The sequence below is a fragment of the Silurus meridionalis genome, chromosome 12 (assembly GCF_014805685.1).
Source record: "Silurus meridionalis isolate SWU-2019-XX chromosome 12, ASM1480568v1, whole genome shotgun sequence".
NCBI lineage: Eukaryota > Metazoa > Chordata > Actinopteri > Siluriformes > Siluridae > Silurus > Silurus meridionalis.
Window position 1 is genome coordinate 11830609 of NC_060895.1, and position 14488 is coordinate 11845096.

At 38.3% G+C, this 14488-nt stretch overlaps 1 protein-coding gene across 1 annotated transcript; it reads left to right on the top strand.

Moving 5' to 3' along the window:
- Positions 1-1936: 1936 nt before the first annotated feature.
- tsr1 (TSR1 ribosome maturation factor) lies at positions 1937-13839 on the top strand. The gene is given in 16 exon segments (XM_046863719.1): positions 1937-2089; positions 2527-2630; positions 2731-2959; positions 4879-5013; positions 5549-6003; positions 6313-6472; positions 7164-7342; positions 9145-9359; positions 9952-10111; positions 10193-10303; positions 10556-10688; positions 12883-12999; positions 13078-13218; positions 13346-13420; positions 13551-13623; positions 13625-13839. Coding segments are annotated over 16 exon segments (2508 nt in total). The 5' UTR covers positions 1937-1971; the 3' UTR covers positions 13728-13839.
- The last annotated feature ends 649 nt before the right edge of the window (positions 13840-14488 follow it).

The following is a 14488-nucleotide window of genomic DNA, read 5'->3' on the forward strand; positions in this document are numbered from 1 at the left end:
GAATAGTTTAAATACAAATACATAAAAAAACTAAAACAAATACAAGAAAATCTGAATCATTGACTAGTATTCAAATGTTTTTTTTTAATACAGCAGACATTTGAATAATTGTGAATGCTCTTTTTATAATCCAAACAGGTTCTTCAAACTCAAACTGCCTCCTCCACTACTGACCCCAGTCTGTGCATGATAGAAAAGCATGCAAATCTTTTAACAAATGACATTAAAAGACTGAAAGAAACACGTTTTATGAGTGTAATCAGATTTACACTCCACACAGTTTAAGTGAAATGGATGAGAAGAGAGAAGAATGGGGATTTAGTATTTCAGTCTGTTTGCTGATAGAAAGATAAGTATAAATAAAAAATTGTTTTATCAGTACAAGTCAGCTACAAAAATCTACAATGGAAAATAAGGGAAAATTTCTAACGAACCTTTCGGTGGTAAGTCATAGCACAGTGTGGCTTTGCATTATGAGGTATAACATCACCAAGAGGTAAGAAGTAAACAGCATCACCGCGCTGTCATCGGGTTTGAGACCAACAGCCAATTGATGGACATTTCACCGAGCAGAAGCTGGGGATTGGTCCCCGAGCAGCCGTCTGTCACAGCCAATGGGAAAGCAGGATTTCTGCTCTCTGTATCCAGGCGAACAGCAGGCACTGCAGCTCCACACACTGCGTTTTCTGAATGGCGTTTTAAGGACCACATTCAATCCTTTTGTTTTCATTCAAGAGCCACAGTGGTGTAATATAACAGGGCCCATAAAGCCATTTATGAATGCAAGTCTGACCTCATTTAACTATTACTAGCCAGACAAATGTCTCCTATTCAAAAGGTTGACATACATGAATAAAATTACAGTCTTTACTAAATATGCAGGTGCTATACATGTTATTCTTATAAATAATTCTTATCCACATCTGCCAGAGAAGTTAACATATTCTGCTGCAAGAAAACAAACCACATTTACGGTTACACAAGGATGTTTTTATTATTGAGCCACCAAAATGTGTGTATATATATATATATATATATATATATATATATATATATATATATATATATATATATATATATATATATATATATTATACTTATTATACACAGCACATTCAAGACATTTATGCTATTTTTATAATTCTCTGGTGAGACTGATACGAGAAGCACTCAAGACAATTACTGAGAAAGAAACTGCTGATATTTACTAAAAACATACATTTATGGCATATGCTCTTATCCAGAAAAACTTACAACTGAGGGTTAAGGGTCTTGCTCAAGGGCCCAGCAGTGGCAGCTTGGTGGTGGTGGGATTTTAACTTGTGACCTTCTTATCCAATGTCCAATGTCTCAACCATTGAGCTACCACCAACATAATGCCTGTATCCTGTTCACTTCCTTGTGGCATATCTCTGTCTGCTGGCATTTCCTGTGCAAAACCCCAAACAGAGAATGATTACTGTTGCCATCTACTTCAAATGTGCAGCTTTCGAATCTGTTTGTCCAATCACCTTTCCAGCTAAGGAAAAATACACAAGTGCAAATTAATGATGTTATTTATTTGTATTTGTTTTTGCTTGTATGTTTATTTTGCATTTTTTTACCTTAACATGCTCATTTCATGAATATTGTGATATTGATTAAAAAAAAATACTACTACTACTAATAATAATAGTTACTGGTCAAATAGAAGGCCACTTCATTTATGTATACCAGAGGTGGTCAAACTTTCTACTATAAAGGGCCATGTGTTAAAAATCAATTATAAACATTATATTAAAATTAAATTTGCCATGGTTCCTCTCATGTATGATTTCATAACATTTTACAAATAAATAAATAGAAACTATGACTCTTTAATCAATAAAGAAATGTACTGATCAGTAGATGTCAGGCTTCTCCACTTCACGCTGTTTAGTCGTCGCAGGAATATGACGTAATTTAAAGTTTACATTTGCGGCATGAGGGAAAATGGCTGCTGGTAAAGAGCAGCAAGAGGCTCATCGCCCTGGCGTTTACAAGCAGAAAAATAAGCAGCACAAGCATGGAAAGCATCGAACGAAGGGAGAGATCGGGCGTGAAAACAAGGGTAAGCCTTGTCATTTTTTAAAATATCTTTACTAGTGTGTCTTTCCGCCATTATCCGTGCCCGACATGGCTGTAGAGCCTGAACACGTGTTCATAGTTCACTCACTTCTCCGACCCAGGAATGGCCCTTGATCATATTCCCCTGAGTGACAGTACTAAATAAAAAATTATATATAAAAAAAAATAACAAAACGTTATACAGTATACACACATCTTTGGTTATCAATTAGGATAAGAGCTAGATAACTGTGTGCAGGCAACGAATGCATATTAGGGTTGAGTGATTTGACAATGTGATTGAAAATATCGCGGTTCGAACATTTCTTTACACGATCTTTTATCTTTCCGAAGACATTGTTATTTCTGCCACCATAATTTCAGTAAATCAGGATGACAGTAACTCATAACAGATCTGAAATTCATCGTTTTGTCCATTAGGTAGAGTTGCTGTGGTGACACTCACCAAAAAACAACGGCGAGAGCTGAGTAAGATTGACAGGCGACACAAAGCCAATCAGCTTCGTCGCAACAAGAAGGACTCAGTAAGAAATTAATATAAATCCTGCTTCACCCACAACATTTCAAATTGTTTTAGAAATTAAGAGAATTATCAAGTGAACTTTACTCTATTTTTGTTGTCAGGTGCTGTCGGAGAAGCGCCGCCTGGGCAGCAGAGATGGGCCACCTCACCTGGTGGCTGTGATTGGACTGCATTCACAGGTGGACACCACTGCAGTGGCCAAGCTTTTGAAAGCAGAAGGAATTGGAGGAGTGCTACATGAACACCAAGGAGTCACTGTGGAACGGGACAGCTTTGGCCTTGTCCTGCCACGTTTTAAACAGAGATTCACTTTCTACAGACCTGATACAGGTAGCTCTACCACACAACCTTTTGCAGAATATTTGAAAAAGTCATCATTCAAATGTATTTACTGTGTAGTCAGTTGAAATGTCTTGTGCAGGATGATTTGCTACACATAGGGGTGCAAAACCTTTTTTTAAGTTGATTTACCTTTTCTTTTACTTTCTACAACTTGGACATTTTCTAGGATAGATGCTGAGGAAATTGATACACACCTGCACCCTGGTTAAGCAAAAGCTCTGTAGGCAAAAACAACCAATTTTATATTATAGGTTACATAATAATCAAATCTTTGGTTGAAGTTAGTCTGATTTATTTAATTTTTAAAGCATTGGATCAGGAATTTAATGGTTTCAGTTTTACATACAAGTCAACTTACCTTAAACAGTGTGTGTGTGTGTGTGTGTGTGTGTGTGTGTGTGTGTGTGTGTGTATATATATATATATATATATATATATATATATATATATATATATATATATATATATATATATATATATATATATATATATATATATATATATGTATATATATATATATATATATATATATATATATATATATAAATAAAATTACAAACACAGTGGCAGGCCATGCATTTGGTACCTGGGCCTTTAGTGGGGATTTACCCGACTTACCCAACCTACTCACCATAAATGCAGACTTCTAATGTGCCCCTTAGCTCCTCAGAGGCTGTAAGCCAGTTGTACCTCTCGTATTCACTGGTCTGGAAGTGGTGAACAAACCCTTTCCCAGGCTTAGACAAGCTAGTTAGCTTCTGGGTTGACCCACCACTCCTCACGATGTCTAGCTTTTCTTCAAAATGGATTTTTAAGTATGTCCTGGACCAAATCAATTTCTCTTCCCCGTAGGCATAAAAAAGTCAAACTCAGATGTAATAATTTGTGCTGAGTGGTACACACCTGTTTTGCCAGTCAAACTTTATCAGTTTCCCTCTGACCAACCAATCGGAGGATGGATAAATGCTGACGCTATTCTGAATAAACTGTTGGGAAGAAATTAATACAATTCCATGGAACAAATATTAGAATTAAGGTTGTAAATTGTAGTTCAGTTTTTCTGATAGTGTTTAGGCCAGCAGAGAAGGCTTTGGGTTAGGGTAAGGGTTATTCTGAATACAATGGCTGTAACACATCTCAAAAAAGGGCAACAAAAATCTGGCAAAAGTAAGTGTTATTAAAATAAAACAGTTGGATAAACATTTTGCAAACAACTAATCTCTAATGGAATAGGAGTGCGTTAGAGCCTGTGGGATGGGCAGCTTGCACATTTAGAACGGCTCCATCAATGTTGAAGGGGTGTAGAGCAACAAATGCTTCCATCCAGAAAATGTCTTTTTCAAGGAAGACCATGCAAATATTTAGCAAGACAGTGCTAACTGCATATTGCACCTATTACAATAGCATGACTTTATAGTAGAGGAGTCCTGGTGCTAAACTGACCTGCCTTCAGTCTAGTAAAATACAACAAAGGACACACAGGCCTGTTGAGCAGCTAGAATCCTGTATCAGACACATATGGGACAACATTCCCAAAAACTTTCCTATCTATTCCCAAATGTATACAGACAGAATACATGTTGTTACACAGTAGTAAACATAGCCCTGTTCCAGTTCTCTTATTTTTCTATTTAATGGTGTATTTATAGTGTTCTGGTTTTTACAGTATTACAATTGTAATTGTGAGCAATGATATTAGAGTTATAGTAGAATTACCATGCTGATTTTTTTAGGAGCTTTAAAGATTTAAAAAATCTGGGCTTTGGCTATGTAAAAAAAAAAAATTGGAAGTGGCAGGAAATTTGTATTATTTTTAAAATGTATTTATTTGTATTTTGTGTATTTTATTGTATGTATTTTGTGTATTTATGTATTTTATTTGTGATTGGTGTCCTTTTTGTTTTCAGCTGACCTACACTCGCTCTTAGACGTGGCCAAAGTGGCAGACAGTTTAGTGTTTGTGCTTGAGTCCACAGAGGGTTGGGACAGTTATGGAGATTACTGTCTTTCTTGTCTTTTTGCGCAAGGATTACCAAGTCATGGTAAGATATGAAGCAGGAGATGGAATGCTTGTGAATAGGTTTCCTCCACATTAAAAAAAAAAAAAGTTGTATTTCTCGCAATTGTGACATCCAACATTTCTGGTGCCACCAGTGACCATGTTGTCTGCCTGAACTTTGAAGCTGTTGGTGTATGAATGAGGCTCCTCTGCTTTATCTGTCTTCTTCAGTCTCCTCCAGAGCTGATTGTTAGACAGAATTCTTTCCAGGGATCAGAGGCTTATTTTGATACCATGCAATTCTTCTGATTGTAGCCCATTTCATTTTCAATGTGTAAATCTGTCTGGCACTACAGAGTGGGTGACACTGCCTGACTGGAAAAAAAAAAGTCAGAATTGCGAGAATTAAAGTCGGAATTGCAAGAAAAAAGTTGGAATTAGGCAAAAAAATTAAAAATAAATAAAATACTGTATATATAAACTGATAAGTGTCTTCTATCTGCACCTCTATACAAATTATTTCCATGTTAATGACTTTTTGCGTTTTCTAATCCATTACCTCTGTCTCTTTTGCTCAGCTTTGGTGTGTCCTGGATTTGCTGACCTGGCAGTGAAGAAGCAGACTGGATCTCGTCGTGCACTGTCACGCTTGGTAGAGGCTCGTTTCCCAGATGCACGTCTCTTCCCCATGGACACAGATCAGGATGCAGTGCTGCTGCTCCGCCACCTGGGGGCACAGAAACAGAGGCGACTGGCCTTTCGTTCAAGACGCTCACACATGCTAGTTGAACGTGCCTCTTACATTCCCAGCAATATGCAAGAAGGCACAATAATGCCACCTACAGGACTAGGCACTCTGCGGGTATCAGGATATATCCGAGGCAGCCCCCTCCAGGTGAACAGGCTCGTACATATTGCAGGCCATGGGGACTTTCAGCTCAGTCAGATAGATGCACCCACAGACCCAATGCCAATTGTCACAGGTTCACAACGGCCTGTAAAACCAGCCAAAGGACAAGATGTGGAGATGATGGTGAGTAAAATCTGGGACGAGACGGTGCATATTTAGCAGTAGTTCTTTGACGTAATCAAATCAAAATATGCAAAGCAAAAAGCCAAAACTGCTTAAACTGACCAGATGCTTAAGACGTATTTAATAATAAAAAAGCCATAGATTGTATTTATTTTATTTAGATTTTTATTCTAAAGTTCTAGTAAATAATTTAAGTGCCCAAGCTTAAAATACTAAAATTGCTAATGCAGAACATGCTGAATGATGTTGCTTTTGTTATTTTGTTAGTAAATGTTGATTTCATTTGTGTGTCTATTGTGTGCCACACAGGACAGGGGTGCTGGAGATGGGAATGGAGCTGGAGAAGAGGTGCGTGTGTTAATGAAGTCTGACCCCTCTCAAAGAGAGGGTCTGCAAACAGAAGCTGAGATTGATCCTATGGATGGAGAACAGACTTGGCCTACTGAATCTGAGCTTCTGGAGGCTGAAGGTAAACGAAATACAGGAATCTATAATTTACACCAGATATAAATTGTACTAACATTAGTGTAAAGTTGTGTCTTCCTGCCTTTTGCTGCAGACACTTGTTAGCTAGGAAATAGGAAGTAAGTAGGAACCGGGCATAAGGATAGTTGGCTCCTTATTTTAAGTAGTTTTTAGTAACTCTTACAAATTACAAGTATTTTACCGTACAAGTTTATTTTTCAGTTGACGATCTCGCACTATAATTTAGTTCTCCTCGCACTATAATGCTTTGGGGAAATTCATTCATTAAAAGGCAGTAGTACTTTTTAAAGAGTAATGCACATTCATATAACAGAGATATTGTTCATCTTAATTGACGTGGGAGTAACTGGTAAATTATTTTACATAACTGAGCAGCACAGAGAAGCATTACATTTGCTAAAGCACACTTAAATGATGCAGAGTTGAGAACTGAGAACTGCTTATGTTCTGCTACATACATCATGTGTATTTTTAAAAGCTTGTTTGGATACTGCGTTTTGTATTTGAATAATGAATGTTGAGACTGAGCTCAGATGTTTTCATTTTTCACTTGTCTTGTATTCTTTGTCGGAATTAACTTTAACATTATAGTTACTTTTGGAACTTGAGACTGATTTTGGGAATTGTAACTCTTGTGTGAGCTGAGATTGAGTGTTTTTTTCCTGGATGTGTAGAAGCCAGGAAGAGCCGAAGAGTTATGAAGGTGCCAAAGGGCACTTCTGACTATCAGGCCACATGGATTGTGGATGATGAGGAAGAGAATGAAGATGAGGAGGAGGAGGATGATCTGGACAGCTGCGACGATGAAGACGACGATGAGATGATGGAAGATGATGCTGAAAATGAGTCTCAGGTACCCAGACACCTACACTAGACACACCTGGTTAAACAGGCCTATTCCTTTCCTCCTTTTCCGGGGAAAGTTTTAATATAGTGATTTATATAAACATAAATCTAAATGTCACTTGAAGTATTTCATTAAAGCATGCTTTGGAGTCTCGGTTGTCTGATTAATTGGTTATCAAAATAATCGTTAGTTGCAGCCCTACATACAAGAATATATGTAAAAGAATATACTAACTCCATTTAATGCATTGAATTGCCATATTACGTCAAATACTAATATATAAAAATATATAAAAATAAAAATACAATAAAAATCTATTTCAAATTACTTAAAAAAGGTAAACGCACTGTATAGTGTTTTTTTTTTTTGTTGTTTTGTTTTGTTTTACTTTGAAATGATCCCAAACTTCGGAAACTTTCCATCGCCTCCCTTGTCCTAAATCTTCTCTTCGCCCCTTGATGTTTTCTCCCCGTTCCTCCATTTTTCATTCTGCAGCGTCTTCAGTGTTTACCTGTCCAGAGCGCTGCAGAGTTTAGTGTGTGGTGTGTAAAATAATTACAAAAAAATTAATAACTACTCGAGTTACACGTGGAATCGTTTCAGTCCTAGTTATATTTTACTGCCCGGAAAGCCATTAGTATATGTCATTATTGTTTGCTTTATATGGTTTTGTCTAAGCTGTCAGTGAAGGCAGACATTGAGAAATGAGAACAAAGTAGGTCAAGCTACCACATACTAACTGTGCAGGCTGACAATGTGTATCACGTGCACGTAAAGGCTGAAGGCGTGGCTGATTGGCTAAGAGCGGGCAGGAGGGCAGGCATGCCGCTGGCGGAACAGTGCATACGTGACTGGTTCTTTGTGCACTGCATGGTGGCGAGGCATTGTTTGTTTTCTCAGTGTCTGCTTCTTAGTCTTAGTGCCAGGCTGCAAAGCGCAACAATAATGTTTGGAGCGGCAGGCCTGTCCCCAGAGAAGCCTCCTGACTTCCTCCACTTTGGACAGGGCTTCCTGTTGGGGCTCGCAGAGCAGGCGGCCATTTATTTATACCAGCTAGGCTTGAAAGGAGCAGGGGGAAGCTCCTCATGTATGGAGACTTTATTTTCGTTTAATCCCAATTAGCATGTGTTTGATGTCTGGTTGTGCACCAAAGAGGGCTTCACAATGCAAGATGTTAACAAGGAGGGAAGTGGTACCACAGATGATTCGTAGAGATTATTTTTATTAGTGCACCTGTGATTGTTCTGCAGCCTGACCCCTCCAGGGTGTGGATTCGCCCCAGCAGTATGTCTTGCCCCTTTCCCATCTCAGCGACCACATGCTCGCTCTTGACAAAGGCGTGTATGTTTGGTGATGGATATCAAAGAAAAAATAGAATTCCGGACCATTTTTAAACCTTTTATAAAACCTAAAAGATTTTTAAAGGAGAATTACAATTGGCAGTGAAATCTTTGTATTTTTAGTTCTTTCAGGTGCAGATAAAATGTGCATATGTGTGTTTTTAGTTTGTCTAACAATTCTGTAGCAATGTGGACATTATCTGAATTCATATTTGATACATTTTTCTGAAATATTACAACATAACTTGCTTTGTCTCCTGTTCCTTTTTGTAATACCCTGAAACAATATATTCATTAGGCAAATAGTTTTCTATATTGCTTTAATGTCCTGCGTGTGGAATTCTGCCGACAGCCCAAACTAATTTTAATATCTAGTGTGAATGCAAATATTATGACATACATTTATTTATTTATTTATTTATTTTTAATCATCATCCACTCCTACTTGCTTATTGTTTCTTCATTAAGGTTAGTGAGGATGTTCATGACATTGGAAGTGATAATGAGGATGAAGAGGAGGAGGAAATAAGCTCTGCAGGCCGCGTTGGAGCCGAGGAGAAGTACGACGAAGACATTGATAAGGCCGAGGAGGAAGACGGGCTAAGGCAATATCGTGAAGCTCGATCACACGAAATGTTTCCTGATGAAGTAGACACACCATTGGACGTTCCTGCTAGGACAAGGTGAGTGACATAAGATTTTTATGTAATGGACCTAGTTTATAAATTTGTCAGCAAAATGGTGTGTTAATGTTTTGTAGGCCAAACCAAAGTAAAAATGGCAGAGATGTATGGAAAAGTTCGGGAATTGCTGATTTTCTGTATATTTCATGTATGTTTTTTCCCCCACACTTAGTGACACAACTCTATAATACTTCATGAAAAAATCAAAAGGCTGAGCAAACAATTGGATGAAAGAGCGCATCCAGTGCTATTTATACTTGACATGTCAATCTTAATAAATTTTGAGTAACTTATGTTAATTACATGTTCAGCAGTCAGATTCTTCATAAAGGCTCCTTATACATGTTTCATTTTTTTTATTATATAAATTATTATGGCCACATTTCCATATGAGCAATTCACAAACATTTTAATTCGGTTTTGAGAAATCACTGGCTCCTCCACATCCAGCTGCTCTACCTCTACATAACATTGTGCATATGTATAATCTTTCCTCCCTCTGACACACTTTGAAATTGAACACCTACACAGATCCTTTAGTGAAGAGCGAAGGTCAGACTCACAGTATTGTTTGTTTGGGGATGTGTCCCAGATTTCAGAGGTACAGAGGTCTGAAGAGTTTCCGCTCATCTCCGTGGGACCCCATGGAGAACCTGCCTCTCAACTACTCACGCATCTTCCAGTTCCAGAACTTTGAGCGCACACGTCGCCGCGTCCTGGCCGAGGCAGCCTCTCAGGAGGAAGGGGCCATGGTAAGAGAGAGTGAGATAAATGTCCTAGCAATGCACCACACAAGATGCATGTTCTTGTCCTGACGCCATGTGATTGTGCAGGTTGGCTGGTACGTGACGCTGCACATTGAGGACGTGCCCGTCTCAGTGATTGAGAACTTTCAGGCAGGCAAACCCCTGGTGCTGGTCTCCCTTCTCCCACATGAACAAAAGGTACATGCAACCATCTTTCTTTCATCAGTCCAGTGAATCAAAAGCCTTTGAACAGTGACCTCATTGGTCAATTTAGTCAGAATTTCTTAAACGATGCTTGAATGTTGTTAACAGTACTGTTTAAAACTAGATGCAATTTATCCATCTTCGAGTTCCCCTTGTTCAGTTTTTCAAGAACAGAAAGTTGAGTATAATGTGTGTTTGCTTTGCTATATTAAAAAAGTTTAAATAATAAGAAGGATCCATTTCTAGATGTCAGTGATGCATGTGCTGGTAAGACGGCAGCCCAGTTTCACCGAGCCAATTGCATCCAAAGAGGAGCTGGTGTTCCAGTGTGGCTTCAGACGCTTCCGAGCTTCTCCCATCTTCTCTCAGCACACAATTGGTATGGTGTTTCAGTTACTTACCTGTTTATGTATGTGAGCTTTGGAAAGGTTGCATGACTTTTTGCATGTAATGTGTCCTTAGATTCAATTTCAGGAATTAATTTTTTCTGGTCGGGATAAATAAAAAAATGGGTGATTTTGAATTTGATGGCTGCAACACATTTCAAAGCAGTGAGGACAGGGCAACAAAGGCTGGAATAGTAAGTGTTACTAAAAACAAAGAGCTGGAGGGACATACTGCAATGAATTAGGTTGACTGGCAGCAGGTCACATGATTGGGTATCAAAAGGGTATTTTGAAGAAGCAGAGTCTCTCAGAAGTAAAGGTGGGCAGAGGCTCACCGATCTCACACTGTGTACAAATTGTGGAACAATTTTAGAATAATGTTCAACATCAAATTATGAAGACTTATAATTAAGACAATTAAAAGACAATTAACCTAGACAATTAAAAGATATCTCTATGTGCAAGGAGCAAGGGTGAAAATCATTATTGGATGCCTGTGATCATATGGCTCTCAGGTGGCACTGCAATATATACAGGCATGATTATTTAAGGGATATTGCTTAATGGGCTTAGAAACACCTTTATTGTCTGTGTACACAGGTTTCCATATGCGTACATGATCTAGAAACCCCATCGTCTTCTCTGAGCCAAAGCTCCATTTAAAATGGACTGAGGCAAAGTGGAAAACTGGTCTATGGGCAGACAAATCAAAATGTGAAATTCCTTTTTGGAAACCATAGATGCCACTTCCTCCAGACTAAAGAGGAGAAGGACCATCCAGTTTATTTATACCATAATTTATTTATATTTAGACACAAATATTATTTTCCCAAAACTCCAGCAACTGGTCTTCTCAGTGTCCAGACGTACCATACGGACTGTTATTAAAAGAAGAGGGAATGTTACATAGTGCTTAACATTACCCTATCCCTGAAATTTTAGAACGGTTTGCTTTTTTAAAACTTCCTTATTTTTTCGTACAGAAACTCATCCAGATGAATATCAACAGAAATACTTGGAGCGGAGAAGTTTATTTTCACCACACAAAACTGCATTTAGAGATGGATCAAAGACTATTAACAGTGTATCATCAGCAGCAATGATGGGAGATTAACAATATAGGCCAAATTCCAGGCCAAAGCTCTTCACAGCTAAGGCTCAGGCATTATTTTACTACTTGCATTGGAAAATATTGAGACGAGTCAAGAACAGAACTTTTCAATTGCCTCTGACTCGCAGTTTTGTCTTCAAGCCTTTAAAAATGTAGAGGGACCACCCTAAAATTGCTGAAATTTTAACTAAACTAGACCCTTTAAAGAAGGAAAACGTTATTATATTTTGTTTCTGAGTCACTTTGGTTTGACTGTCAATGAGAAAGCAGATCTGGCTTTCAGGAAAACACATGAACTGAAAAATAGACTGTGAAATACCACTTCTTGACCTCAGACCTTTTAATTAACCTATACATCACAAACAAATGGCAGAAAGAATCGGACTTATTGAAAAGTAGTAAATTGTATGCAATAAGCCGCTAGTACTAAAAGAAGTGTTTTTTTTTTTTTATAGTTTCAAATCAAGGCATTACCAAGTTGTCTACACTTGGTTCCAACTTGGCCATTCAAGGCATACTTTTGGGTTTCTACTGATGGGTGAAGCTCCTCCTTTATGTCTCTCACGTCAAGTTCCCTTGACTATTAAACACGTCTTGTTGGACTGTAACTTCTATGATACTGCAAGAAAACGATTTGATATAGAAACATGTTTACAAGGGATCTTTCATCATGTATCACCTGAATGTGTTTTAAGTTTTTTGTCTCATGTAAAGCTGAAATGTCGTATATAGTAATTTAAGTGTAATGGATTTGATGATGACCCAGTGTCTGCCATGTACATAGCCCTAATGCTAACATGGTGTTAAAGCTCAATGAACAAACAAACCTTACTTTTTCTTTGGTGCTTGTCTTTAGTTTAAATATTAAATGTTTTCTCTGATTTGTTGTGAATAAAACAGGTTTTTGAGATTCGCAAATTATTATTTTTATTCATATTTTACACAGCATCCCAACTGTTTTTGGAATTGAATTGTATTTCAAATGCATTTATTATAAAGGTTCAAAGTTACATGTACAAGGAAACTTGAAACATTACATAATAAGCATTTACGAGTCCACTCAAAATTTTTTTCAGGCGACAAGCATAAGATGGAGCGGTTTCTACGCGCTGATGCTCCTACGGTTGTGTCCATTTACGCTCCAATCACCTTTCCAACTGCCGGAGTCTTGCTTTTCAAACAGAGGGCAAATGGTAAGTGACACAGCTCCAGGGTCACGCTTCACTGTTAAACGTGTTTATAATGAGTCACTGTGATTCTTCCTGCTTTAGGAATGCATGACCTGGTGGCCACGGGCAGCCTCCTGAGCTGTGACCCTCAGCGTGTGGTGCTGAAGAGGATCGTGTTGAGCGGACACCCCTTCAAGATTAACCCTCGTTCTGCTGTTGTCCGCTACATGTTTTTCAACAGGGGTGAGTAGGAGGGTCATTGCTTGTGTGAAATGCTTTTAGCAGCTCAGGAATAACTCATGAGCAGCAGGGGGCAGTTTTGTGTTACCAACAGTATCACTTTAGCAATTTTTTTTTTTTTCCCTTGCAGATGATATTCTGTGGTTTAAGCCAGTAGAGTTGCGCACGAAGTGGGGCCGGAGAGGACACATCAAGGAAGCATTGGGTGAGAAGAAAAGAGCACAATTCATAATTGTAGAACTTAACATTAGTTTCAGTCACATGAATGTGGCTCGAAGTTTACGGTCAGAGTTTAAAACTCATGTTTATTTTTCTCTGTTCCTCATTTTACGCAGGTACACACGGTCACATGAAATGCGTGTTTGACAATCAGCTGCGTTCTCAGGACACGGTGCTGATGAGCCTGTATAAGAGTGTATCCTCGCTGGACATATGACCCCTATGTGCCTCATCCTGTGCCCTGGGTGAAGAATGAGGAGCCAGAAGATCTCCATGATATTGATATGGAGTAGAAAGTGAAGAGATGATTATGGACTGGCAAATGCAGTGGACATGACTTTCATACTATTGGCTTCATTTACAGTGTAGACAGTTCCAACAAAATAAATGAATTAATTAACCTTCTTACATGTCTTTGACTACTTTGTATTTTATATTTCTTCTGATAACCACTAGATGGCATGACTGTATTAAAATGAAGGCACTTGACTGTCAGAGCTTTTGATGGATTGACGTTTAAGTTGTTCCGTTCTGAGGTTTGATAGATACTACTGAAATTTTGGTTCGCCATTTTATTTAATCAGCTGCTTGCTGCAGACATTTCATGACACACAACAATAATCTGGAAGTGTAAGGCCACTCTTATGCACCACAATCTTTTCATTCATAAAGGATTTATTATGAAGGAAGACTGCATCTTGAGTAGAACTCTTATTGAAAAACGTCTCGAGATTTCTGAGTTGACAAAAACAAATCTACATACACCTATGAAGTAATGCCATCATAAATTTACTTACAAAATGATTGTCTTTTCACTCACTTGACCTCTGATGCTTGCCTGTAGATCAGACTAGACAGAATGGTATGTATATATAAATCTCAGCAAACTTCTGTTGGACTTTCCGGTTGAAGGACATTGCTTCATTCCAAAGCCGCTGTCTGTGTTTCTACAATCCTCAATATTTTTGCATCCTCACCACTCCCACTCCCCAGTGGTCCTTTGACCTCAAGCCCCATTTACACCACCATTCACACTTGCACACATTGTGACCCT